Below are 27,877 nucleotides of genomic sequence, written 5' to 3' on the forward strand. Positions count from 1 at the left end.
TTCAAAGGGGAAAGCCCCTTTGAATGGCTTTAAAGTAAGCCCACAGGAGGGCTCAGCTCAGATGCACACACGCTCAGCCCCTGGTTTGCAGCCAAGAAGAGCAGAGCTGCCTCAGGTTCCCTGAACAATTGTGTGCACATGCACCTATCTACTGACCATAAAGGCAATACTCAGAGTTTAACACACTTAGTTCTGTGCAATCCTAGACAAATCAGTCCATTCAATGCCTTCATTTCTCTTCCATCCATGAAGTGTAGATACATCCTACTGAAAAGGACGTTACCAACTGCAAGGTGCTCCAGTACCAGGGTAAGGACAAACTGTTCACTGGGACACCAACTCACATCATTGCTCTGCCTGGCTTGAACAAGGAACTTGTTAATACTTGAAAGAGGGGTTTTATTGCCTGTACAATAAGAAGACTCCCAAAGTTTTGCTTTTCAACACACAAGTGTGACGAAGGGGCTTCCTGAGTCCACAGGGTAAATTAATTCCACCATATATACAACAGCTTTGAGTACCAGTGCTCAGGCTAAGGCTTTCTAGTAAGTAATTCATCATAAGATTAAATCCAGTTTTCAGTTCCTTCACAAAGTTTGAAGTAAAATAAACCCCAGGACAGCTGAAGTTTGACCTTTCTGCATCTGTTGAAAAGCCATTGGGATCTTATCTCACCTGCTTGTCCCACTGAGCTCCCTTCCCAACCCTGCATCACAAGAGGTCTGGAAATGAAGGCTCTTAGTCATCACAGGTTGATTAAGACGGCTTAAAATTCGAGCTTTAATTGAAATGGAAAATAAACATTCCAAAATTATATATGTTTTTATAGATTTAACTGAGTTACCAAATTTAGTTTTCATTGGACATTATTGCAAATATGAACATTAAATCATAAGCGCCGAATAGGAGAGAACTCAAAAAAAGGATATAATCATACCATATCAGAAGGGATCGGACCAAATGCTTTTGTAGGCAGCTATCCAAATGTATGATGTACTGACATGTTAGCTCATAGGATGTAAAGACATCCTTGAATCCACCTGAAAGAGTTCGAGGCCTGACTACATCATTTTCCTGGCAAGTATCTTCTCTGCCAGCAATAAATCCCAGCTCAATACATATCTAAAATGATATACATTAGAGGGCATATGTTTAAGAGTATTAAGTCAGCTTAAATTACTTGAGCAAAATTTTAGGTTTGTGATAGAAATCTAAAAAGGAGCAAAAAAATTGAGAACACCACTGCAATATTAATGCCAAATTGTTACTTTTTTTTTTTTAAAAAGAGATCTGTACAGCAACATAGCAAAGAATGCAGTGATCACAATTCAAACCAGACAGCAATCTAAGGGAATGCTAATCCTGTATACAGTAGAGCGGAAACACTCCCACATTCGGATGCTCCAGATATGTCAGCTACCCTAATGCACTCCAAACCAGTTCTACCTACATAGGACATTTTGGTGTGAAAAAGTTTCTGTAAAGTTCCCTTTGTTTCCAGTGTTTTTCTTGTACAAAATATTACAATGTTTTTATATATATTTACAGACTTGCACAGCTAGAAAAATACAAATTACAATTGGGCTTGGCAATCAGTTCTTTTCTTTAAATACATGATATTTCAAGAGCAAAATCGTAGTGGTAACATATCCTGCACTTCAAGCATCTGCACAGAGAAGCTTTCTTTGTTAAGCATATCAAGCATAAAAAAACATGACTGCAGTGAGACATGTGCCACAGTAAGCGCAACAAATGCGATTCATCAACCTCCTGGCATCAAGAAGATATAAGATGAATGCAGTTTGTGCACATCAGTGGCATGATATCGAAAAATTCATTACTGAATATTAATTTCCTTAATAACATTCATTAATTTCACAGGCAGAGCCTGTTAAAAAAGGACAACCAATGTAACTTTTCATAAAAGCGGACACCAGCTTCATGGGGTATTATACATCTTCAACAAAAATGCAACCACAGTTAATATTTCAGGGGCATTTGCTGACTTCAAGCAAGCCCCAGGGTTCTACAAGTTTTCCATTCAATTTTTGAATAGAGGCCAGGGAGGATTTTCTGCTTTAAAGCTACAGTATCTCTCATTATGGCTTTTAATACCCTGCCTTTCACTGAGATGAGGTATGTGTTTCTAGTGAAATGGTAACAGTTGAGCAAGACAAGTTTCAATGGACCACAAAACTCTGTATGCAGGTGTAAACAGATCTTCCTGTAAGAGGTTGCCAAACCAAATTGTAACAGTGCAAAACAGGATTTTTTTTTTCCCTGTTAGGAAAAGGTTGTCGAGGCATCTAGGACATTGCTAGTAGTTGTCAACCCACTGAGCAAATCCTCTTTCCACCAGAGTTCTGTTTATCGACACCACCTGAAGGGAGAGGAAAAAAGAAGAAAGGTGAACAAACTACTAGCAAGAAACACCAAGTTCCTTATCAAGAAATGAGTCCGCACAGCCATAAACTTGAACTATATTGAAAAAAAGTGTGCTAACATACCTCATCTCCCATCATACTCCACAACTGTATTAGTGGCAGACCTGTTGCATTGTCATAATTCGTGACCTGGAAACAGAAAAACATTAGCATGCAGCAGTTCTGGTCTCCTCCATGGTAGATGCAAGGCTAACATCACTGAGTGATAGTCAATACTTAAACCCAAGCGCAGGTGAAGAAATGTAGCTGTTGTCAACAGGCAGCTGAGACACTCTGCTGGCAAGTTTGTCACCCCATTTCTTCAAATCTTTACCCTTGCTAGAATTAGTGATACATTTGAGTGTTGCATTAAACCAAAGGAAGCCAGGTGACTGTCACAAATACTATCAGCTTCCCACTTGGCTTACCAGGATATCTACAGCCACTATTAGAAACACTTCAGAAAAGGTAAGGCCCTCTTTATTAAGATCTGGCACTGCGCACAGAAGCCTGTGGGACACTACCAGAAACCTTAGCTTCTGGCCTCTGGCTGGCCATGCATATCTTGCATATCAGTGTTGGGAAGGCATTCAAGGTTGGCAGAGCAGTGCAGGCCCAGGTGAATACTTGATCTGCTGGACACTTTGGGCTCTTTAAGCCCATTCAGGCACCCATCCTCCTGGTCTACATCAGCTGACAGGAGGGAATATTCACCCCTTTCCTTGTGCATCCCTTTGAGCCACACAGTCCCAAGCAGTGGCGATGCCACACAAGGGAGTTCTCAGCCTGTTATCAGAGCTAAGACTTCTCAACAAGAACCTTGCTCAGCAGCCAGGCTTACAGGCTCTACACTTTGTTTCTGATAAACACAGCGTGCTAGGGGCAGAGAGAATAACAGCAGCAGTAAAATTATCAACAAGGCTTTTCTAGACAGCTCTCATGTACCTGCGCCAGTAGTGCTGCGCCTCTGGTCATCTCACTAACAGCAGCATCAGCTTCTGATGAAAAGTGATCCTCATCTTTGGAAAGAAAAGAACAGGAGAAAAATTAGATATTCACAGCCTTTAAAGGCCAGAAGGCACTATTAAACTAATCTCGTTTGACCTTCCACATAAGTTAGGCCAGAGAATCCTCACCTACGGTTGCTGTAGGCACTTGCTGAAACCAGTCTATTAAGCTGGAGAACACACAAGTATTACGCCTGCTGTGTTGCTGAAGGGAGAGGATGAAGTGCTTTTCAAAGCCACTAGCCAAGTTAATGTGAACATAAGTGATGAATTAGGAAGCTTTAAAAACAAAAGTATTCTTCTTCCGCAGTGCCTTTGAGCTGCCATTAATATTTTGATGCTTAATAAACTAAGGTCAGGGGCCTCAGGACTTTCCCAACCTTGCACAGAGTGCAATACTATAAGCAGAAAACTCAAACATTTGTCCCACAGGCTGGCTGGCACCTGAGCAATGCCAAATGCACACTCTGCAAGCATTGGAAGCCTGAATCTCACAACCTGCACAGCTTATGGTGGTGCTGTTGCTAACACCACACACAATGCAGCAGAAAGCCCTCATGTCCCAGCCAATGAAGTTACAATTCACACTGTGAAGATGAGACAGGACATAAGTGCATAAGTACATTTTGGACAAAAGTTGGTTATTTCCTATCAAACTGCTGAAAAATAAAAGTTTCACCTTTGCGGTTCCTGCTCTGAGATAATCTCCAGCAACAAGCGAACTTCCTACACCTCTGCAAATACTGAAGGAGGTAGATGTCCTCAGATAAAGTGCAAACCACTCACCTCTGCTAGCAGCAGCTTAAACCTTGCCATCCATCTACAGTCTTGGCAGGGCCTGTATTGAAGTCCTGCCAGCCAGAAGCTCCAGTGATAAAACCCAGCCTGACCCCTAGCTTACCCCTTCTGCACCCCAGGAAGGCCATCTTTTTTAGATACCAATACAGCAAGAATCTCAAAAAAAAAGAGCCCAACACCAGCAAACAGAAACCAACCAAAAATATAGAAAACATTTCTAGGCTGTGACTGACATTCCAGTGCTCAGAGGGCAGTCTTTTGAATACAGAATGTACACATCAGGCATTTCAGCAGGAAATGTCAGGTATTTGTCTAGCAAATTAAAAATCAAGTTTGCATTTACAGTTACTCTACAGCAGAAGGCAGAACAGTTACAGCTGCTTAGTTACACCCTGCCAGACCTGCAAACTTGCTGTTTAAGAGAGTAATTCATTCTCTCCTTCATACAGGAAAAAGCCTGGATATTTATGAACTTCCCCTTGAGTCAGACAGGTTGTGCAATACTAGCTGATTCAGAAGGAAAAATATTTCTTCCAATCCTTGCTTGTCACCTCAAAGGCTGCACTTGCAATAGAAGAGAGAAAGTTTAGACCGAAGCATTGCTTGCATGTAGCCGGTATCCATTTAAGCCTGCAGGAGGAGTGCCAACAGTACCTCTCGAGAGCTCCATTACCTGGAAGTGGCACCACGTTGTCTAGTAAAACTTCTGCTCCTTGGAAAGGTAGTGTTACAAAATCAGACCTTAAAGAGAATCAAATTAGAATAAGAACATGCCTTTAAATTACTTCTGTATTCTTTAAGGTGACATTGATTAATCAATTACACTACCAGGAATTCAGTTTAAAATTGATGACAGTCCAAAAAAGATCAGACTATTCTTCCACCCATCTAAACAGCAAGAAATTGTTTGATTACCACATCAAGTTGGATTGGGCTCCAACCAAAGATCACTTCCATAATGCAGGCTGTGCTTCTTATCCCCCTAAGCCCCTGGGGGCTCTTCGTACAGCAATCGAGTATTTAATGGGCTTGTATACAGCTCTGCCAGCCAGCGAGGGTGAGGCATACAGAACTTCAGTTTTATTCCTAGCTCATCAATGAATTGGGACTCCTGAAAGCATCCTTTTGCATCCGTGTGCTGAAGGGGCAGAAGTTGCATGGCTTTTTTCAAGGGGAGAAGAGAAATTGCAGGAGCACAGTAAGCTCTTAAGAAATCCACGCCCTCTGCTGGGACAAGTCATTCTAACATTTCCCACTTCAGCAGTGAAAAACCCTATTCAAACCACATGGATGCCTCTGATGGAGATTCAAGCCAGATATTGCCTCAGGCTACAGAAAAGGAGCTAGAGACCTGATTTGTCTGAGTGTGTCAATCTTCACTCTCTCATATCCTCCATAGTCCACGTATCTGATCTCCACTTCGCTGCTCTCTTTGAAGTAGCCAACAACTTGAGCCCGCCACCATGCCCCATCCAGGCCTGGAGCTGCGCAGATAATACCAACTGCAGAGCATAAGAGCACAGAGAGGCTCAGCATTAGAAGACTTCTACAAATAAGCACTTCACACATTAGCAGTACTGCAGTTATCTACTGAGAATCAACAGCACTTCTTACACTGCTTTTATCTTCTTTCAGCACCACCCACAACCCCATCAGATAAGACCTACAGGTGATACAAGAGGTGGGTTTTAGTCTTAAGTCTCTGCCAATACAATGCTGTTCTATACAGGTAACCACTTCTATTCCAGCCTTTGATCACCAGCAGTGAGGTCTGTCTCCAGCAAGGAGAGCAAGTGCTAATAACCCCTTCCATGTGACGCAGCCTCTGCTTTACACCGTCCCAACAGCAGCGCTACAGATTCAGAAGCAGTTCTACATTGTTAGCAAAAACATACCAGATGCTAAGTTGATTAGAAAGAAACGAGATGGATTTGATCTCATTCTGAATTTCAACATGCAACTAAGTGGCCTAGGATATGCTCCAGAGATGAGTGGCATAAGAAAGTAAAACATCTGTACTCTGAGAACAGCTTGAAAAGACATGAAACTGAACAACTTGTGAGCAGCCAAGTTACTTGCCTTCTACAGGTGTTGGCAGGGTTGGAATTCCAGGTTGAGAATAGCAGACATACATCTGCTGGTCCAGGCTACGCAGGACATGGAAAGTGGGGTGCGTATGTTGCTGTAGAAACATGTGTCCTGCATTGACTTGGTTAGCCACAACCACTTCTACAGTGACTCCATCTGGGAGCATCAACTGCCACAGGGAGGAGAAAAATACTCATTAGTGTTTATTACAACACAAGCTTCAGTCACATTAGACACTCAAAGCAACTTGTCTAGCAAATTAAACTTGTTCCACCAACAACAACTGAGGCTGACAGACACCAGTGGGAAAGCACTAGTATGATGATAATTCACTTCCAAAGGCTGCTTTGGATCAGGACCAGAAAGTACTTGGTGTGCTCAGTACTATGCTGTAGTACTCAGTACTATGCTGTAGTACAGGAAGTCAGATTTAGGGAAGGGCCCATCTTGTATACAAAAAGACAGTCAGCACAGAGCAGCTGTAGGACTTATTTACCCAAAAGATCAGTGAGCAGAATTAGCAATGATGCAGGTCAAGTCACGTTGCACTATCAACACAGTACAACTTGCAAGGATTCCCTACCCACAGAGCTTTTAACATCAAGGTAATCTATGCAGGGGCTGTCCAAGATTCATCACAGAGGTCTCATGTTAAAATTAATATGCCCTGCCTGACATAGAGCCACTGTGTTGGGCAACTACACAGGACACAAAGCATTATTGTGCACAAAATATATCTAAAATGCCTTTAATGTCACTAAACTCAGTTCTCCTAAACAAAGCCAGCCTTTACATCCATGGAGACAGTTATGTGCAGTTACTGTATACATTTTAAATGCCCAATGCAAGCAAAAGAGTGTTTCTAAGCATCTGTACAGCACAAGAAGCATGAAAACTCTTCTCCGGAACACTAATGTGAGAGGCTTCTCTAAGTGCAATTCGATACCATTAGAAAGTAAAACACTTTGAGAAGACTAGCTTCAAGATTTCTAGCTTCAAGATTTAGGGCAGTGCCAGTAATGACAACAGAGCAGTGTGACATTTTGATCTCTAAGCAGAAGTGGCAGGCAATCCAACTAGTTCTGACCTGAAGTGGTATTTCCTCAGGCAAACATCTAGTCTGGAGGACGAAGCCTACTAAGCCAGATGTGCAATTACACTACATTAACCCCAGCCTGGTAGAGCATTCTGCTACATCTCCCAGTTCTATTTCCTTTCTACCTGTAGCAGAAGAACAGGCAGATAATCTCATCTGTAGCAGTTACGCAAGCTGGACAGTAGATAACTGCACAGATCCAAAGGTGTTTTGAGGGAACCTGTGAACCAGCATGTTCTTACCGGTAAAGGGCCACGTGGATATGGCATGCTATGATGGCAGTGACCAACAGTAGCCTTCCACCCTGACACCAGCACAGGCAGCAAGCTGAGACTTACCCAGGAAGTCATAGGGAGGGAATGAAGCGTCAGCGATGGTGGAGGTGGAGCATAGATGTTGGTGAGACTCAGCTCTTTGAACTTCTTGCCAATAAGGCTCAGTGCTTTTTCTACATGATGCTGGGAACCTGGAAGACAAAAATCCAGGAGAAGATCTGTTACACAAATATACTGGGGACACACATACCCTACGTGGAGCTAGAGAACACTACAAGAAACCTGGGCTACACCAACGATTTAAAAAGTTTTAATAGACTGACCATGTAATCTGATGACTGGATCAACGCGAGCAATGCGGGCTTTCAGGCCCCAGCTTCAACAGCTTTAGCCTCCAGGATGACCTATTTCAGAGTACTGGCAGATTTTTTTCAGCCGCATTTAGTCTATCATTCTTCGCAATCAGATTCCATTGCTGATACACACCCCATAGCTCCTCCCTTAAAAGCCAGAAGTCATCCCACAAAAGATCTTATTTTTGTTATGAACTACAGCAGCTGAGGATGCTAAACTGCACTCTCACCTCTAGAACAGAGGGTTCATGTGCCAGGGTACAGGTGACTTGGCATATACCTCTACTGTAACAGCATTGTCTGTGAGCAGAAGTTTTGTAAAGCACCAGACTCAGACTGTACGACTTATAAAATCCTTGCCCATCTAATTACAACCAACAAACTGGGTATTGGACTGTGAACAGAGAGACATCTCACCTTCAATGTGACAGATTTGGAAGTCATGGGAATAAGGTAGTGTTGAGATATAAATTTTGGCACCAGATGTTTGCTTCAAGAAGCTCACGTACCTCCCTTGTTTGCCAATCAAGCGGCCAACTAAATGCTTCATGAAAGAGACAAGAAAAATGGTCAGGAAGAGAAATACAAATCGAACAGCAATGCTCTCCATGCCTTATTTCACCCACATTCCCAGTTCCTGCAGTGCAAAGAGCCAGGCAGGATGAACACAAGGTAACACCATCCCAGTGCAGAGTTTTGTTGGTCTGTGATAAGTCAAGGCAGATACAGACCACTATGTGCAGCTCATTTTAACAGATTCATCTTTATACCTTGCAGAAGAACATAAAACCCAAACAGAACAAAATCAGGCCCAGTAAATGCTACTGTCTTCCTACAGTCAGTGAAATCACATCCTCTCCCAGTCTGGACTTCTCTTTAAAAGAGAAAGGTTAAAGGAAGAAAAACATGCTATATTCATCTTTCATTCAAAATACATACTATGGTGCAGCAATTTTAAAGCAAGCTAATTAGCCTAGTTTACTCCTTTTCTAATCTATCATGCCTATTAGGCTACATAGCCCTGGGGCAGCTGTGCAGGGTGCACTCAAGGCAGCAGCACATTTATCCTACTAGGAGATGCAATTTCGCTTTACTGATCATCAGCATCCAGATCTGCTGAGGAGCAGAACTGCAAGAGCGATGACATGTCTGGCAGCCATGCGCAGTTTTGCATAAAGTCGGAAAGAAGGGATGAATACAGTCCTAAAAACACATTCTCTCTTTTTATAATGACCCAAAAGAAAGCTCATTATAAAGATGGAGATGCAAGCAGCTCCATAGAATAGCTCAGATCAGCATTCAGCTTGTGAGGAGGAGTTTAGACAGGCAGTTGAAACATCCCTCCTACACAGTGGGGGGAAAAAAAATCTCTCTAAATGGGGAGTAATGAGTTTAACACCCGGAGTTACCCTGGGCATAGCCCTTACATGCCTCTTCTTTACAGCTGTGCACAGGCTCTTCACTCCTGTTGAGTTGTAACAGGAGCTAAATGCTTAAATCCTTGTTTATTTGTTGATCTCCTTGGGATTGCATTGAGCCACTACCAGACTGCAAGAACCAGAAGATCACTACGTAGGGCAGGGCGAGAAGCACGATGGGCTGGTGCCTGGTTACCTTTGGAACCTCGATTTCCCAGATAGTGAGGTCAGACTTGCTGGATTCTCCTCCTGGCTTAGAGTTCTGGCGAGTTGCTGTCTTCCCCAGGGCACAGCCACTGTCCACAGAATCCATGCTATTTACATCCGAACCTACAAAACACATGCACCTATCAGCACTCAGATAACCTACAAAATTAACCCAGCTACCGGACACAAGGCCATGAAAATACGTCATTTAATACAGAAGTTAGGTTGAGCTTTCCCCATGTATTCATGCAGGATGTTCCTGTACCAAGCTGCAGTATTTCAGTGAGAGTCAAGCCCTACCACACAGTTTACTAGAAGTTTCCTTTTGTTCCTGGAGAAAAACCTGAACACCTCTGGGAATGCAACAGAAGGAAATTCAATTTCAGGAGGAGTCTTTCAAACATAGTGGCACCTTAGACAGAGACAAGACACTAAAAGTAAATGTTACCAACTGAACGAGAGCTCTGCTAACATCAACACCGAGCTGCTGCTCTCGAAGGTTACACTTCGCATTTTCCCCATGGCTTAGACAGGGCTGATCACAGGACTTCAGCACACCAGAATGGGGGCGCAGCCCATTCATCTGCTCACTGCACTGACATCACATTCCTGCCCAAACAGGGATTGCATGGGGAATTATGAGTGTCAGCTGTGCTCACGTTGCCTGTTGCCTAAACTTCTCATATGCTTGGGGAAACAAGGTACCAGAATTGATCTATAGTTTGTTCCCAAACCATCAGTTGATATCAAGGTGGTTTCCACTTGGGAAGGAGAAGAACTAAAACAGCTTCCTCCTGCTTGGCATATCACAAGATTGATCCTTCCTCCAGATTAACAGGCAGGAGCACAAAGATCATTACTTCCTTGTAAGCATTCAGACCATCCAATATAAGACCAAAAAGAAAAAAAATCCAATAGCTGCTTTACATTTGCTACATCTTAACTAGCAATACAGCACAGATGCCTAGAAAGTCAAAGGCAAAATAGTGCAGCTGTTTGCCACAGCCTTTCTAGACAAGGAGGAGGATTTGAATCTCACAGCCAGGTGTGAAGGTCAGCTGTAGGACCTCTTATCCAACACAGACACATCAGCAACTTTACCTGTGATATCCCCTCTCCCTAGCCTTCAGCTGTCTCAGCACAGAACTTTTAGCCCTCATCATCACCAGGCTGCACAGCACATTCCCATCGCACCAGCATTCACAGCAAGACAAAACCATTTTCTTCCTATAGTTACTCTCACTAGTCAAGACGTTTTGTGGGTTTAATCCTTAATTTTTGGCAAACTCAGTCCATGTCTTACAACAAGCAGGATCCCCACTACTTTGCAGCAATTACAAAAGGCATCCTGTCATTAAGGGCTGTTGGCACCACAGGGTCCTATAAAAGATTTTAACATCCATCCCCAAGGTCACATGGGTCAACATTTGCTCAGACAGCTTTGTATTCTGCCAGGCACACATCATCCAGGATCTAGAAGGCAAAAACAATAGAGACAGATGGAGGAACTCTGCGAGCATTGCTGCCTGTTGAGATTTCTTGGCGTGCACCTACTCTTCCAAGGGAGAACAGGCTCCAGGGTAATTGGTCTGCAATCAACTGATTTTATCACGATTTGTTAGAGCACTTCTTGGGTTCATCCAGCAGCACCCCAGAAGGCTCACCTACAGCCCCCCACAAGGAGAGATTAGACCCCAATGCTTATTAGAAGCTGCCTGATCCAAAGCAGGAATTTGTATTAGCAGGTCTCAAACCTGTAAGGTGTTCACCAGCCTGACCTACACCCGGACACACTCCAGTTCGCCGGGCTGCTCAAGCACATGCTTAGCTTTAGACAATAAGCTTGTGCTGAATGGGGACCAGCCCGTTCACCCCGTTGCAGTATATGCTGAACGTCACCTAGCTAACACCAGATACTACAGAGATGGGAATTCTGACAGGAGATGCTCAGAGTAGTCATACCCACCTGAACAAGAGGGTTAAATATTCATCTGCTGGGAAAAAGTTAAACATGAAGAGGATTTATCTGAACATGTAGTGAAGCAAGGGGGATACAGCACATCAAGTGCTTGCTCACCACATTTTTGTATGAGGTTTTCCAAATCTCTTACCTCCTGAGTGATCTCCATCAATCTCTGCTGCCCAGTTACTCTCCTGACGCAAGTCTGGCCCGTCTTCCTTCAGCATCCCATTACTGTATGGCACTTTGCTGTCTTCAGGGAGCTTCGGGGTAGGAGGTTTTTCACTTGGTACTGAGCTCTGCTCAACAGAAGTGTCTTGGGTTGCAGATGTGCTCAGTAAGTCCGAATGCTGGCCTGATGTGACGGACAGCGTTGTGTTCTGCAGCGGGTCCTCCGCACTTGTCGCACTGTCAGATGCGCATGTGCTGCACCCAGAGTCCTCCGTAACCAAGTGTGATTTTCCCAGTGACCCTCCATGGCTTGCCACAGGAGTCCGATTGACTCCTTGTGACTCACCGTGCACACAGTTCTTTACCTGACACTCTTTCGTGTCTCCCTGAACAGGGCTGGATAAACAGCTGTGTGTTAAACAGCTGGAATATGTCACGCACTGATCAGGTTCCTCCACCTGTGTGGATGTCAGCACCACAGCACTCTTAGCAGCTGTGTTCTCACCTCCTCCCACAGCTTCTGCTGCAAGCACCTGATCAGAAGGAACAGTGCTTGCCCTCTCCAGAGGCCTCTCGACTCGGCTGGCTGCAGCCTGGCAGATCCGACTGGACACATCACTTACAGAACCAGACAGCACTTCCTCGGTTGCTGCCAAAATGACCTTGGAAATGATCTGTATTGCTACTTGCTCAATTTTCTCAACTTCTTCCTTGTCCAGACTCACTCCTCCAATCCTCTCCCTTTCTAATTCATCTCCTTTTGGCTGTGTGTCCTCCTGACACACAGGTACAGTACTGTCACTCAACTCAGACATCTTTTCTTCCCTGGACTGCTCCGAACAGGCAGACTCTGAACTATCCGGTAACATCCTAATCGCGGAATCCTTGTGACTTGATACAACTTCAACTTTATTATTGAGAAAGGCTTGTGGGGTATTGGCTTCCTTCTCCAATCCCAAGTGAAGGGCTGTCACACAGCCGGCATCCGATAGCACAATTTCTGGCATCTGGCTTTCCTTAGGGGGCTTAAACGAAGAATCATCTGACTGCTCTGCATTGCTGATCTCCTCCGTGATTCCCAAAGACTCTTGCGTCAGTGTCACGGACGCCGATGGCCACTGATCTTGGTTTGAACTAGAGCCTGAATCCTGTTTAGGGCTGACTGCAGCACTACTGTGACACTTTGAGCTCTCTGAGATCAGAGGGAGAGAAACACAAGCAGGGACACTGCTTTCATCTTGAGATCCTATTATTTCTAGTTTTTCACTGTCGTCCTTGATGGTGCTGGGCTGAGTTGTTGTTATTGCTGGGGCTGGAAGGTCCCGTGAGAAGTCTAACCCCTCATGAGGCTGACGCAGAAGAGAGGGCGTCATCGACCCTGCCAGCAGCAGGGAGGTCGAGGTCTCATTCTCTGGGCGTTCCTCTTCTGAGGAGAGAGGCAGTCTTTGAGGAACACGTGCTTCTGTTTTGGGTGATGAATCATTCTCTGACAGTTCTTTCTGCTGCTCTTCTGCAATGGCTATTACTTGTCTGTTATGATTGCTCGGATGCTTTTTTCTATTGGAATAGATCCACCAGCAGCCAAGAAGTGCCAGCACTCCAGGTATGGCATACGGGAACAAAGTGCGAAAGCGTAAAGCCATTTTACAAAGCCTCAGCAATTAGACCTAGAAAGGGAAACAGAAAACTGTTATTAAAATAGTCACACGAAAGGTAACAGGAAGGCTAAAGTTTCATAAACACCGTGAGCTATTTCTGTTAGTGCAGACAGGCTTGTTTTCCAGCCACTCTTTAAATTCACGTCTCTGCTCTATCAGCAGGCTGTGGAACAAGACCTCTTCCTAGCAGTATGGATATCTGGACATTTCTCACCAGTACATTTTATCTTGGCAAGCAGCTTCACCTTGCCTCACCTTTGCAGGTCAGTACTACACACAAGGACAGCATCCAGCACTGCACATTTCTCCAGCATCAGGCTGGGTTCACAGCACAGCTGTGCTAGAAACAGCCAAAAACTAAGACTTGATACACCGCAGGTCTCCCCAGTTCTCTGCTTGAAAGGCACATCACTCTCAAGAGTTTGTAGATGGACAACACACACTCATCTCTAAAATACAGCAACTAGGTCAAACTGAACTGCTTTGCAACCTTCTCATCTAGTGTTGCAAGAGGGTGGTGCGTGGGCACACCACTCAAGCCTGCAGTTCAGTAGGTACAAAACAGCAATGTGCAGCTACTCCACTTCTCTTTACACACACAGTGAAGATATTTCTAAACAAAGAGTGCCTGCAGCCTCATGAAGTAAGTGTCGCCCAATAACCAGAAGTCCCTCTAAAAGATCTCATACTTTCTAATGGAAGACCAACACAGCTGTCAGAAAAAAACCCGTTTCCCCATCTAGCCATTACAACCACAGGATGGGTATACATTAAAAACCAAGGGACATTAAGTCCAGTCAGAACTCGCATGCCCCTCCATGCCATACAGTAATCAATGGATTTGCAAGCTAAGCAGATGGGCAATAAGATCAGCGTCAACGCGCCCATCTGCCTGCAGCTTGGTTTCTGTTAAAAGAACATAGCTATATAAAGGGAGCACCGCAGCAGTAAATCAGGTCACAGTGCTAAGAAAGGCAAGTTACCTCCCTTGGAAAAACGAACCCCCAAGCCAATGGGTATCACAAGACCAGCTGGATATGACCACATTGGACAACACAGACAAGAGAGTTACTGTGCCCTGTTGCGGAAAGGTGCCAGTGGATACCAGCAACAGAAGGCTCTGCAAGACCAGCTCCTGTGCGCAGATGCCTAGGACATGTATGAAACTTGATCTCGACAGTTTAGTGACAGATGAGGAGCAAGATTTACAAGCTTTTATGTGGCTAAGTGGACTGATATAAAATGGGAAGGCCTGCAGTTTAAGATAGCTACAGAGACAGCAGCATGCCGAGGACTGGAGGAACATCCTTGTACTTTTAGACATCGTTACCAGATACAAGTAAACCACTGACAGCACAGCTTCTGGGCCCTGAGAAGCACGTAAAATGCCTGGCTAGTTAAAATGTGTTCTGAAACAGCCACAAAAAAAACCATCTATCAGCAGCTTTTAGAGTCAGAAATGCAAGAGCAGTCGTCATTCAGTCACTGAGCCAGGAGGTAAGTGAAAGAGCTGTGCACTTGTAGGGCTGTCGGACAGCCGCAGCAGTAAGTGTGTGAGCCAAAAGGAACTCCAGCGGGGAGAACAACTCACACATTAGAATTCAAACCAGGCCAGGAAGAAACATCCATCTGAGAAACCAGTTTCAGGTTACTTTGGATGTGTAAAGGTGCAGGAAAACCAACACTGGCTTTGCTCTGTACTCCTCTACCTTCCCGTGAAGGTTTGTGTTCTTTCCTCAGCCTGACCGCTCCCGGTGAGCTTTCCCACCTCTTTCACACAGGAGCGAGCCCTCGCACTCGCTGAACCCTGCCTGCTCTGGGACAACCCCAGCAAAGCTCCTCCACGTCTGCCACCCCCCCCACACCTCACCCAAAGTCCCCGCACAGAGCAGCTCACACTGGAGCACACACGAGGCCTTGTCTTCAGCCTGCCAGGCTCTGTGCACTGGTGTTTCAAAAGGCCACCACCACCCCCGTGAGGCAAGAGGCCCCCAGGGCTTCTGTGTGACTTGTAAGTCAGCAGGTGGGAGCTTCAGTGAAAGGTGCTGGTGGAAGCCAGTGGTGCCTGCCCCAGCAAACCTCTGTCATCCACGTTAAAAGGATCCCAATGCTTCTTTAGTGAAGCTTTTTGAAGAGCTCCAAATGACAGAGGACCGAGGTTCAGTTTTTCCAAGAGAGGAGAAGCAAGACTTGCAGTCTGCTACGTGAAGTGTTATTTCAGTTACTTCAATTTCACAATGCATTAGAGGAAAAACAAGCAAAGCAACTCCAAGTGCCTCTAACACCACAGGAACTGGGGCTGGGTTTAAGCTGCCAACAGCTTGCAAAAGCACACAGCTCCTGGTGCAGCGCATTACGGGGGGCAGCAGGATGACCTTGAAGCTTGCTTATACTATCTGACAGCCTTCATACCATCATTAATGGACAGGCAAGGAGAGATAATTTAGTCAGAACTGCTCCACCAAAGGACATCACTCACGATGTGCAGGTTTCATGTCAACTTCAGACAAGTACTGATAGATGAATAATCTCCTGCCTTTGAATGACTGAACTCCCAGCAACAAAGACCTGTTAATATTCAGCAGGTGTTTGGGAGCACAGCATCACAAGTTGGGAGCTTCAGCCTGCTGCACACGCTTTGCAAAGATGCTGTGAATTTTGGGAGTACCTATCCACGCAGGGAGTGCCAGTGAAGGAACGCACCCTGACTGCTTCAGCGATGGCTCCTTCTAATCACGTTTCGAGCACAAAGCCAGGGAATGGTGCGAGACCGGGGTTGCACTTTCTGAGCACGCAGCCCTCCGGGCCCCGACGCGCCACATCATCCTCCAGCGCTGCTCGCCGCCAGGGAGTTGTGTTTATGCTATGACCAGAATCCAGGACGCGGGCACACTTTTAACATGCTGAACAGAATCTCTCTTAATTGCAGTTTCAGCCTTTTCTTAAAAAGGGTTCTGCGGCTTTTTTAGGCACCAAAACAACTTAGGAGCATGCTTTCATGTCTATAAATAGACCAGAAAGCAAGATGGCACACTGTGCTTTGCCTCTTCTTTGCATTAGCATGCTGCTTGGATAAAGACAGACATCATTATGAATCAATTCCACCAAATTAATGAGTGTCTAGGTCATTCCAGTGGCTCATGCACTGCCTGTTCTCAGCTGGGTCAGGGCATTTGCGCCCCAGGTCCCTGCTGCTCCCTGAAGACAGGCTGCCGAGAAGGGACCACGGCAGGGATTGTCAGAGATGTAAGGCCATGCCAGCTGCCTCCAGTGCCCCAGCTGCTCTGGCCCAAGTCAACACTCTGCTGCAGTGCTTTCCTGCCTCTAGGCCCGGCTGGAAGTGCTCCCTGCCCAGCAGGGCACAAGACACTTCAGCATTCCCAACAGGTTATGGCACCAGACCCGCAGGAGTGCACACACTGCATGGGCATCCTGGGCTGCTCTGCTTCCAGCGCCACCGCAGATAAAGGAGGCTTTTCCTGCACTCTGGGGACTGAGGCCTGAGCTCAGACCCCTGCTTTTTATAATACTGCTGCAAACTCTGCCCCTCCTGAAGGGCAGGAGAGCTCTGTGCACCTCAGCTCAACAGCCAGCCAGCAGACAGACTGCCAGCCAGGCAGGACTGGAGCTGCACAGACACACTGCACCCCCCTGCAGACTTTAAGGACAGCCCACAGCGAGCTGTTTCCAAGGGTGGTAAGGATGGGAAATACGTTCTAACAGCCTTTTAACAGTGACATTAGTCTAGAAAAAGCAGTCTCGATAGAGACACTACTACTTCAGCACACAGCTCCTAAGTTTGTTCTACATCTAAATTTACTAGGCTGACAGCTGTTACTCATCTGACTTTTGAGAGGTGAAAGCTGCTTCTCTTACTGTAGGGCACTTGCAAACCCTTCCCTGCCTGGATGCTGTTGGCACTCGCATCGCAGTCATGCTCCTCCATTTACAAGCCTCACCAAGCTACATGAGGCAGTGCTGACATGCCTTTCCTTAAGGAAAGCCTGCAGCTGGAACAGAGCTAAACACTTACCCGCATCCCCTGACCAGCCTTGCTGCAGAGCACTTACAGTTTACATTTTCCCTGAGCAAGAATTAAAGCAAAACACAATGTGCCTGACGATGCTTACACACAACGACAACGGACTTTTCTCCAAACAGGCCTCGACTTTTGCCAATAAGCAGCAAAAATAAAGATTGTTTTCAGGAGATAGCAAAGTCATAGAAATGGGAACCACCCACTGGAAAAAGAGTATTATCTAGTTCCTTTCTAGAAGCATAATATTTCTTAGACAAGAGAAGACAATCAAGTTAGTCTGTCGACTATGCTTAGTCTGCCTCCACCGGAAAAAACTTGTTATCAGAGCACTCTAACTGCAGCTTCCAAATACAACTCTGCTCCGAGGCCCCAGTCTTCACAAGGAGCTGCTCACGTTCTAGCTGGGTGACAAAAACATGCCTCCCTCAAGCTCAAGCTGAGCATCCAGGTCTCAAATAATCCAACGTTCGCTGCAGATTTCTCACCTCTTCCTCCAGCCACATCTTTCCATCATAGGAGCAAACAACTTTATCTGAGCTAGTTTGGATGCCAGCCTCACCTCCTCATCTCAGTTGTTAGGACTTGGCAGTGAGACAAGTAAATAATGAATGTCCAAAATCGTGACTAGAAAATTTCTTGCTCCATCTGAAATCAAAAGGTAGCTACAGACGATTTAAGAAATCCAGTAATATCTCTAGTACATAGTGAATGAGGTATTAATGCTGCTCTATGCAGGAAGTTGGAGCCTGCGTTCACTGGACAGTCCTATCAATATCTTTCGCATGAGATACTTCCAGCTGGCTTTATACAGTCAGGTCTGAAGATAAGCTGTTGGTTAATGGCAACTTCTGAATGCTTCCTCAAACAGATCTGGCAGTGAGGGGAAAAACAATACAAACCTATACAATAATTTGGATTTAGCTTTTTTTTTTTTTAATTTGAACTTGGTAATTGGGAAGGGTGAAGTCTGCGCACTGCTAAGACAAAAGGTTCACATTTATCCTCTACAGTACAATGGCACATTGTGAGCCACTGCTAGCACTCATCTGCTGTCCACTTAAGTTTGTAATTAATGCAGAACCACCCCACAAACTGTCTCTCAGGCATACCGCAAACTCAAATTAAAGCCCATCACATAAGACCATTCCCAGCAAGCTTCCCCGATTAAACAGACAGCCCCATTATTATTCGATTCCCTATTTAGTTGCACCAACTGTACAAACAATAGTCCCACACAGCGCTGCAGCACAGGAGACAGTAGCAGGATGCCCCACAGTGGGACAGGCCTGTCCCAAGCCTGGCAGACAAAACAGTTCCAAGCGCTCTTTTGAGCATTGTTATCATTTAAGGTAAAATCTTCACTCTTCTGTGGTATTTAAAACAGTGGGGATTGGTGGTTTAGCTGACTGCTCCTTGTGGAGCTCCTTTAATTTCTTGTTTTTAATTTGGCTAGTTTTAGCAAGAGTTGCATTACGCTATCAGCGACCGTGCCAAATGGGAAGTCCACATCCTTCCATCAGCTAGAACGGGACGCGAGGCAGTGGTTCCGCACGCGATGCCAGCAGACATCGCAGCGTGCCGGCCTGGCTAGGTGGCAGCCAGCACCCACAGGCACCTCCTGAAGCAAGCACGACAGGAAGGCTCTGCCGGCCTGGTTTTGGCAGGCTGGCTGCAACGTCGCTTTTGATGTGATGCCTAGAAGATGGCTGATTTTTAACCTGCTTAACTGAACAGTGCCAGAAAGCTTGTAGGATACAGCACTGACTTCTCTTCCGCCTCCTCTGCAAGGGAGCCCCTAAAGCCCACTTCCCAACACATTCTGGAGTGACAGAACCCCCTCCCCATTGCTAGTCTGACAGCCAGTTCAGGCGTGCAGGGGCAACGGGATCATTTAAGCACACAGGGAAGAAAGCCTGGGGCTCTCCTGCCAGCAGCAGCGCACAAAATGGCAGCTTGTCAAGTCACATGGCCTCAAGCACTGCCAGACCGGAGGGAGCCCAGCCCGCCGGCCTTCGTGCTCCTGGGGCAGGAGCAGCCCACAGGGGAAGCACAGCAACCCCAGGGCCTGGGACCGGGGACAATCAGTGTGTAGACACCAGAACCAGCCTGAAGCGCTGACACCCTGGTGCCATTCCCCAGGACACAGGGCCCCATGCAGTCCGGCACCAAAAATAGAGCCGAACCAGCGCTGAGCTCGCACACTGTACATGCTCGGCCCGCACCACCAGCCACTTCCACTTCCTTCTGGCATTTCAGGAATCCGGTCTAAATGTCACACCTTACTTCAAGGCAGAGCCACACAGCTACAGCCAGGACACGAGACTTCTCCAAGCAGCTAAATAATCCCCTCGGTAGGTCAGGATGGGATTGGGACAGTGAGGGGAAAGGAGGGGGCAGTTGGCTCTCCAAAGCTGCGTTCTGACTTGATTTATGGAGAACTGCTGGTAAAGACCCGTGAGATGAGGACAAGTATGGACACACGCTCGCCTACCTTAAGAAAAGTCTCAGGACAGTCGGCTAGTTCACATTAGGGTCCCAGAGCAGTTTTAAGCCACCTTGTTTCTCTAGCCAGGAGAAGCAATCCCTCAGCACACACATCCTTATAAGGCCAGAAATGTTCGCGGCATGAGCCTCACGGAGAAGCCAGATAACTCATCCTTAAGGCCTGAGAGGAGAGCTCAGCAAGCTCTTGCTGCAGCTGATTTTCAGAGCACAAGAAGGTTTGTTCTGGGGGAAAGCTGCTCCAAGGCCCCATGTGGGAGAAACGCAGACAAGTTGCAGGGACCGAGCCCCGCAGGAACATGCCCTCCCACGCCGCTTCTCCCAGCCTCCCCCATGTCTCCCTGGCCCGGCACCGCAGAGGTTACGCTCTAGACCTCGCCAGCAGGGCGAGCCAAGGCTGGAATTAAATACCGGCCTGACAGATCGCAGAGCGAGCAAGCAGGCAGCTAAATTGGAAATGTGGCTTCAAGAGCAAGGCCAGGATGCCTCCCTGCAAGCCCTATGGTTAGCGATACAGCACTCAGGAAATAAATACTATCTGGGTGAAAGAGAACTGGACGAGGCTGGCACAGTTCAACTACATGGGACCACATGAGCTCTTAAAATTTTCCATGCTAAAAATAACCAGGAGCAAGTGCTCTGCCTTATAGGAGGCATATGAACAAGAGTTGACAAAAAACTAAAGAATTGGAATCCCTACAAGTAAGATTAAGAAACTACCGCACAGGAACAGCCACAGAAAAACTTACTTCGCCTATGCTTAGCATAAGCCACTTTTTCAACACAGCACTGAACTGGCACAAGACAGGCACCACCCAAACCGCAGCTTCTGTAGGAAGACATAGGTGGTGAGCCTTCGTTGCGGGGACCTCCCACCTCTGCCAGGTCCCCAGGAACCTCCGTGGGAGGCTGCAGGTTCAAATGGGGGGTGGAAGGGTGCCAGGACCAACACTGACCTCACAGGACAGGCCTGTGAAGTCACAGCGACCTGCCGCATCGCCAGGCTGCCAGCCCTTGCATCATCACCCACTCGCGGTCTCTGTGGTATCGGGCAGCTGCAGGAATTTGTGGCATTTCAGATTCCTGCCTTTCCCACCACTTCCTCCCAGGACAGCCTGGTGCACCCGTTGGAACAAACATCACCCAGAGGTGAGAGCTCAGGAGACATGACTCAGTAGCAACAAACAGCCAAAGACAGGTAGGAGCCAGGCAAGCAAGATCTCAAACTGGATGGTACTTACTTAAAAAGAAATAACAGGTGACTTTCTCTTTACTTAATTAAAGCGAAGAGTTCTGCAGCAATTCCTGCCTCAAACACCAGCACTAGGAGACAAGAACAGCAAGAGATACTCCTGAAGCAATACCTTCTTTTTACAGCCTAGTTAACATGGGTTACACAGCTCATGAAGCCATCTCCTCTGTGAATGAACTCTATTAATGAAGCCACTCTACAACCTTACAGTATTAAGGAACCAGCAGTCCTATTTGCAGAGGAATAAATTTTGACAAGCAAAAGCCTGAAAAAGCTGGTTGTTGTAGACCTAAACTAGAGCACTGGAACAAGAAACACCACCACCAACACCAGGCTGTCTTTTATCTCTAAGATAAAAACTGCTTTCAGTGTAATCAGCTTCACTGATGTTCCTACAACAGCTTACTCCCTTCCTTCACAGCTGAAGCTGCTATGCTGACAGCCCAGGCTTTATTAATATTTCATTTTACAGTGGGAAATGGATGCATGGAAAAATGCAGGGAAACAGGGACTAAGTAGTCAAGTACCGGACCAGCAGAGCTCCTCAGCTCAAGCAGCAATACTTCTAGGCCAAAACAGGTCTCAGAGAAGTTTGTATTTACACACTCACAAGCAGAGGCTTACAATAAAAGTATCAGTCTAGCCAAACTGTAGGGGTTTTTTTTTTTGCAGGTGTATTGGGAATCACCAAGAAGCTCATACATATGTGAACAGCAAGCACCAGCAACCCTTACCACCTGCACTGCTGCATGGATTAAGGCAAGGCCCTGAGCTGATCACACCTGCTATGCAATAAGCCACAGGTTACACTTTGTAATTAACATTAACCCTATCAGATTATCAAGCTCCTTACTTCACTTTATATCTTATTACCTTTCTGCTCCAATTGTTTCATTATTTATAGTTTCCTCAGCCAAGTTAGCGTGTCCCAGTGAATCTCTCTATTACAGAGAAAGGCAAGATCAATTTTTTCATTGCTTTGTCAGGAAGATGTCTCAGACACAGAAATGAACTTCAGAAACAGCTTCTGTACTGTTTTACCATTACCACCTTGATCTTCCTTGGCTATTCCTCAAAATTTGAGGAAGTCTGCCACTTTGAGTCTGCTCCAGACACAGATCCAGACCAAATGTCCTATTGCTTTGAGCTAACCAGAAAAAGTTTAGCATATTGGCCAGAGGCCACGTAACCTTTCCATTATCACCCTGCTTAAACAGCAGAGAAAAGTCCTCGGATTCAGCCCAACCCACTCTGTGCACAGATATTCCTGACTGGGGAACGAGCAGCACTTCTTGCAGCCAAGAGGCTGAGGCTTCAGTTGTTGCTTCCTGTACCTTCAGAGACCCCCAGCCAGCCAACACAAACAAAAACAGCTTCCTCCTCACCTGCCTGGTGCCCACTGGGACCTGTCTGGCATGCAGAGATAAGCAGCAGTCAGCATGGCTGCTCTGGCTTGGCCCTGTCCTTACTGCATCTCCCACATTACATGGCAGGGGTTTTGTGGGGTTCTTTCCAAATGTAGTTTCTTTCCTCCCCGACACACCTACCAGTCCACATTCAACCCTTTCAAAAGCATTTTTCATAAAATGCTGAAGAGAACGAGCCATCTGCAGGACAGGCAAAGCAGCTTTTATTACCTTCATGACCTACTGCCACATTATGAACATTTTCCACAAATCCAAGTTTTATTATCTTTCACTCTTTCTGCACGTTCACCCAGCTTGGAAAATAAAAAATTATTTTCCAGAACTTCTGAAAAAATACATTTGATACTTATGGATTTTGCATTTGCTTCTCTATCAGTGAAACAAATGCAGCCCTTTCTAAGGCAACATGAATGCCCACTACAGGTGCAGCTTATAAATGAAAATTTAAGCAACCAGTTAAGTAAAATGCCTGGCATCTATGCTGATTTCCAAAAAACAGGCATGCATAACACCTAGGAGCAGAAACTGCATGAACCAAATGCTTCCAATATGCTCTGCACACAATAAAAAAAAGACCTGAATTTTCAAGGAGACAGAACAGTGAGGTTTACATCACAAGGCGCTGATACGGCTGTAGGAGACAGCGAGAAGAGGCGGCGCTGAGACCAAACAGGTATCTGGGGAACAGCGTCCAGCCCTGCTCACTAGAAGGCTTACTGTGCACAGCAACGAGACCTTGATGAACAGCTTCTCAAAACAAAAGCTGGGCTAAAACAGAAAAGCAAAAAGTGGTGTCGTTCAGTGAGAAGCCTTGTGCCTCGAGCTTGGCTTGCTGCAAACAAACCACAGGAGTGCAAAGAGAGGAAGGATTTTGAATGTTTATGAAAAAAGCACTCTATATTCACCTACAGTAGGAAGGAACAGCAAAGGTTTCACTCAGATGTTTAGACTGAACAAGCAGGAAGATAACTTGTAGCAAGCTTATTAATGCATACAAGAAGTTACACAACATACTTGAGACCTAATCAGAGAGAGACATGCTTCACTTTGATCTATATTACAGTAGCACTTACAAGCCCTCGCCCGAACTAAGCTAGGGGCTGTTCTCATACCCAAAACGGCTTTCCCCTAAGATTGAAGGCTGTGTCCCTTCCTTGGCTTTGGCAGCCCGTTTTTAGAGAACAAAGCAAAGGAGGCCAAGTGACCTTCCTACAATCGCCCTGAGTTGGAGGAAACAAGGAACAGCAAACAGGTACTCCTGCCAGCCAGCAGCCCATCCTTTTTACCAGCTAAACAGGACACTACACTCCATTCAACTTGAAACATTTTAGAGAATTGGTGTTTATGTTTCTGTCCCCCTGGACACCACAGAACTCCTCTTAACCTCACATTTCAACAGAGGACAGAACACAAAGCCAAGCTCACAAAAGATGCTCCTGATTACAGGAGGGGAAGACTGCAGGATCACATCCCTGAGTTTTATGAGGAGATTTCTCTCTCCCTCTCCAATCCTTGTTCCAGAAGCTTGAAGCTTCCCATTCACTGATTTATCCCCACACAAAGCTAAAGCCCCCGACACAAGAGGCACATGCAGATCATGAGCTTTTGCTAGGAACTGCTGCTATTTATACACAGGGAGTTCAAAACCAGCTATAGCACATGGTAAGTTTCTCATCCTCATTGCCAGGTGGCAGTAGAGGTCAAAGGCAGTTTTCCCCAGGACCTCTTCAAGGTCTACAAGCAGTGGTTTGTTCACTGTAGAATGATTTTAAACGATCTTTCATGAAATATTCAGCTCTGCTACGAGTAATGTCCTGGGGCCGTAAATTCAGTCAGTTTCCAGCTAGGGCACAAGATGCAGCAGCAGAAATATTAAACAATCTATGCAGTGGACAGTAATAAAACAGCTGAAGAGGTTGTCTGCAAAAGCAGCGAGTGACATGAAAACATAACACCTTCTACAATCCCTGTAAGGAGCAAACTCAATGGCCTTAATTTCCAGGAAGCAAAGCACCTGCTAATAAACAGCTTCTTGCAAGCATCTCAAGCTGGCTGCCTGAAGTGAGTAACTTCACAAGCCAGCCATTTGTGCGAAGCGTTCCACGGGAGCACTGTAGTTGGAAGTCAGGATTTTAAAAAGGCTAGTCACTAGATCTGAAACACTACACAATTAGAAGTAATTAATGGTTTTTAATGACTTCTAGATGTTTCTAAGGGCATGCGGGGCTACCAACCCTATCTTACTACAGTCCCCCTGGACACTAGAAATACCTTAAATCATTTTTTCACATCAGTTAAGCACACATGAAACATGAGAGTCAAAGATAAGAGGGGTATGTTGCTTTAAAGTACTATGCTCTTCAGATAACTCTTCTATTGCAAAAACACACTTGCTCTCAAATACACCCAAAGTCAGCCTGCAGTGTTTTCAAAATGAACGCGAGAGTCTCAACGCAGCAAGTCAACTGCTGCTGGCTCTGAGCAGCTTTGGCTGCAGTCCTCAGCAAACAAACTCCTGTCATAACCCACTCCCAGGAGAATCTGCAGGAACCAGGAACCCGCGTACTCGGGTGGGTCTGAACCGCAGGTACCTCCACCTTACGCTGTGGGTGGTGAGGGGAATTCCTGCTCTCTCATTTCAGGCACTGGGGAATGCCTACAGTAAAGCCAAGGCTTTCTAGGCAGCTGATGAAAGAGAGGGAGGAAGGAAAGGAGGTTTTCAATGCAAGTATCCCAAAGCCTCTAGAGAGCTTTAAGGAGGAATCTGGTTTCTCAAACAGGTGGCTAAACTTGGCACAACTAAGGAAAACACACCTAAATAAGCAGCAGCTACCAGAAGGTAAAAACGTGTGTTCCTGCAGCACCATCTCATGCAGATCCTGCAATAGTAGCATTTGTTTTATGTCTGACAGCAAACCTTCTGTAGCCCTGTTGTACAAGGAACTGTACAACCGTGATGAGATTCACCTGCCTGAATCCCCCAGCACTGACATTTCATGCGAGCTTTCAGAAATCCTTCAAGAGCTCAATGAAACACAGGAAACAAAGCGTCAGATGAACTGCCAACAGAGCGGTACCAGGACAGCCAGTGTCACAAGACAGAGGTGGATTCTAGCAAGCTCCAAGCACAGCTTGAGCCCTACAGGCTCCCTACTCCCTTTGACTTACTGAAAAACTGTAATGTTTTTTTCCAGAGCACCAGGTGATACATACAAGCAAACCAATTAATCAAGAGTTAAACCGTATGATCAAGATCCATGCAGTGAAGCTGCACTGTCCTTGTTCTGAAAGAATCCCAGGTACTCCGAGATCACCACCCGACAGGTCCAGCAGTCCGGCAGACACCTGCGCAGCATTTCACCCATTACACAGGGAGCTCATTAAAGAATGAGGAGGTTAAGTGACTTGGTCACCCAGTGACTCCCTGGCAGAGCAGCGAGCTCAGTTACGTTGCTCTGACAGCTCTAGCATGCGCTACCAGGACAAGCCCTACCTCCCTCACGAGGGGCTGTGCCACACTCCAGAGCGCCATGTGCTCCTCCTCGGCTGCACCGCACGCACATACTGGGGGCTGTAACTTGGTAGATCATTCACAGGCACCAAACAAACAGGAGAAAACCAAAGTTACCTTCTCCTGATCCTACTTTCCCCAGCAACGAACTATTTCCTTTCACCTGAGACAAAGTCCACAGCACCCGATAACACCCCGCAGGTGCTAGCGCAGCCACCCAACCTTCCAAGGCAGCAGCGACCCTGGGAGCGCAGGAAGGCGGAATTACTTCCGTTACTTCCATCCTAACGACCTTCGCTTTTGCTTAACAGACCAACGGTGGTGGAGCGCAGCTTTCGGTGCCATTTCCTACCACCACAGGCAACGCTCGCTGACGGGACGCCCCCTGAGCTGCCTGCCCGCCCCACACTGCGCTGCCCAGGCTGCGATGGAGCGCCCAAAGCCGGGCCCAGCCCCGGGACCCGCGGGGCTCAGCTCCTCCTCGCCTCGAGAGGGGGGAGACAGAACGAGCCCGGAGCGGTGCAGCCCCGGGGGCGACCGAGGCGCTGCCGCTGAGCGCCGACAGCGGGGCCGCTGCGCTCCCGAGCCGGGCCGAGGCGCCGCGGGCCGGCCGCTGGCGCCGCGCCGTGCCCCGAGCTCAGCCGCCCGGCGGCCCCTGCAGCCCCCGGGACCCGCGCGGCTCCCGCGGCCGCGAGCACAGCGGCGGCGGCCCCGGGCGGTACCGGAGGCACGGTCCGGGCCGGGCAGCCCCCGCCGCCTGCCCCCCCTGCGGGAGCGGGGCCGGGCCCGGGCCCCCCGCGGAGCCTCCGCCGCGCCCCGGGCGGGCCCCGCCGTGACCTCGGCGCCGAGCCGGCGCGGCGGGGCCCGGGCGCGGCGGCGCTGACCTTGGGCGAAGCCGCTGCCGCTACGGGCCTGACGGCGGCCCGCGGGACGAGCGGCACCGGCAGCGCCCGCAGCCCCCGGCCCGGCCCGGCCGACAGCGGGGCCCCGCCGCTCTCCGCGGCACGGCGCCGCGGCCCGCGCGGTACTTACGGACGGACGGACGGACGGCGCGGCGCTGCCCCTCCCCGTGCCGGTCCCGCCGCTGCCCCGGTGCCGGTGCCCGTCCCGGCACCCCCCGCAGCCCCCCCGGCGCCCACGTGCCGCCCGGCCGGGCCGCCGCGCTGGGACATGCGGCCGCGCCCCGCCCCGCCCCGCCCCGCCCCGCGCCCCGCGCCCCGCCCCGCCCCTCTCGCGAGAGTGCGCGCGGACCGCCCGCCCCGGCCCGGCCCCCCCCCCCCCCCCCTCCCAGCCGTGCGCATGCGCGCTTCGAACCCCGGCCGGCGCCTGAGGGAGCGCCCGAGGGAGCCCTGAGGTGAGCCCCGGTTCTTCTTCCAGCGTCCTGGGGATCGCCTGGCTGTGAACATACAGTATGCTGCGTGCAGGAAGACTGCTGCTGTAAACACAACAACAGGACAGCAGGGCAATTTTATTGGCCTAACTAACCAGGATGGTTGGAGTTAAAACGGCTCAGTTGTTTATTTACACGTGTATGCAGCAAGCAGTACATTAGAGAGTATAAATGAGTAACTCACAAAAATCACAGAAGAGTATCTGAGCAGGACTGTCTTCCCTAAATTACTGCTTTGTGTAAGCATTCTGTGAAAAGTTCCTGGTTTGCCTAAATCTTTTTGTTTAGGGCATTCAGTAATG

The 27,877-nt window shown here is 47.5% G+C and overlaps 1 protein-coding gene across 4 annotated transcripts; it reads right to left on the bottom strand.

The window, feature by feature from the left end:
• Nucleotides 1–763: 763 nt before the first annotated feature.
• AKAP1 (A-kinase anchoring protein 1) lies at nt 764–27,392 on the bottom strand. Of its 4 annotated transcripts, none has more exons than XM_035561087.2 (11): nt 27,218–27,392; nt 11,777–13,463; nt 9,655–9,788; nt 8,458–8,584; nt 7,751–7,878; nt 6,308–6,485; nt 5,580–5,730; nt 4,902–4,969; nt 3,369–3,442; nt 2,508–2,573; nt 764–2,380 (listed from the first exon to the last, which is right to left on the bottom strand). In XM_035561087.2, exons 2-11 carry the CDS (start codon nt 13,437–13,439, stop codon nt 2,318–2,320), a joined length of 2,652 nt encoding a protein of 883 aa, XP_035416980.1. In that variant the 5' UTR covers nt 13,440–13,463; nt 27,218–27,392; the 3' UTR covers nt 764–2,317. The 4 variants fall into 4 exon arrangements, with proteins under 4 accessions (XP_035416980.1, XP_050570755.1, XP_035416979.1 ...); XM_050714798.1 differs by having other exon boundaries at nt 27,226–27,235; XM_035561086.2 differs by having other exon boundaries at nt 27,222–27,234.
• Between the last annotated feature and the right edge of the window lie 485 nt (nt 27,393–27,877).

This window comes from Cygnus atratus, chromosome 20 (genome assembly GCF_013377495.2).
Source record: "Cygnus atratus isolate AKBS03 ecotype Queensland, Australia chromosome 20, CAtr_DNAZoo_HiC_assembly, whole genome shotgun sequence".
In the NCBI taxonomy this organism is placed as follows: Eukaryota; Metazoa; Chordata; class Aves; order Anseriformes; family Anatidae; genus Cygnus; species Cygnus atratus.

Excerpts from the sequence above, each read along its gene's own strand:
- AKAP1 (XM_035561087.2), bottom strand. The coding sequence starts at position 13,439 with ATGGCTTTACGCTTTCGCACTTTGTTCCCGTATGCCATACCTGGAGTG. Across the intron at positions 8,585-9,654 it reads GGGAAATCGAGGTTCCAAAG|CATTTAGTTGGCCGCTTGAT; the intron begins GTAACCAGGCAC and ends TCTTTCATGAAG. Across the intron at positions 6,486-7,750 it reads CCCTCCCTATGACTTCCTGG|TTGATGCTCCCAGATGGAGT; the intron begins GTAAGTCTCAGC and ends TCCCTGTGGCAG.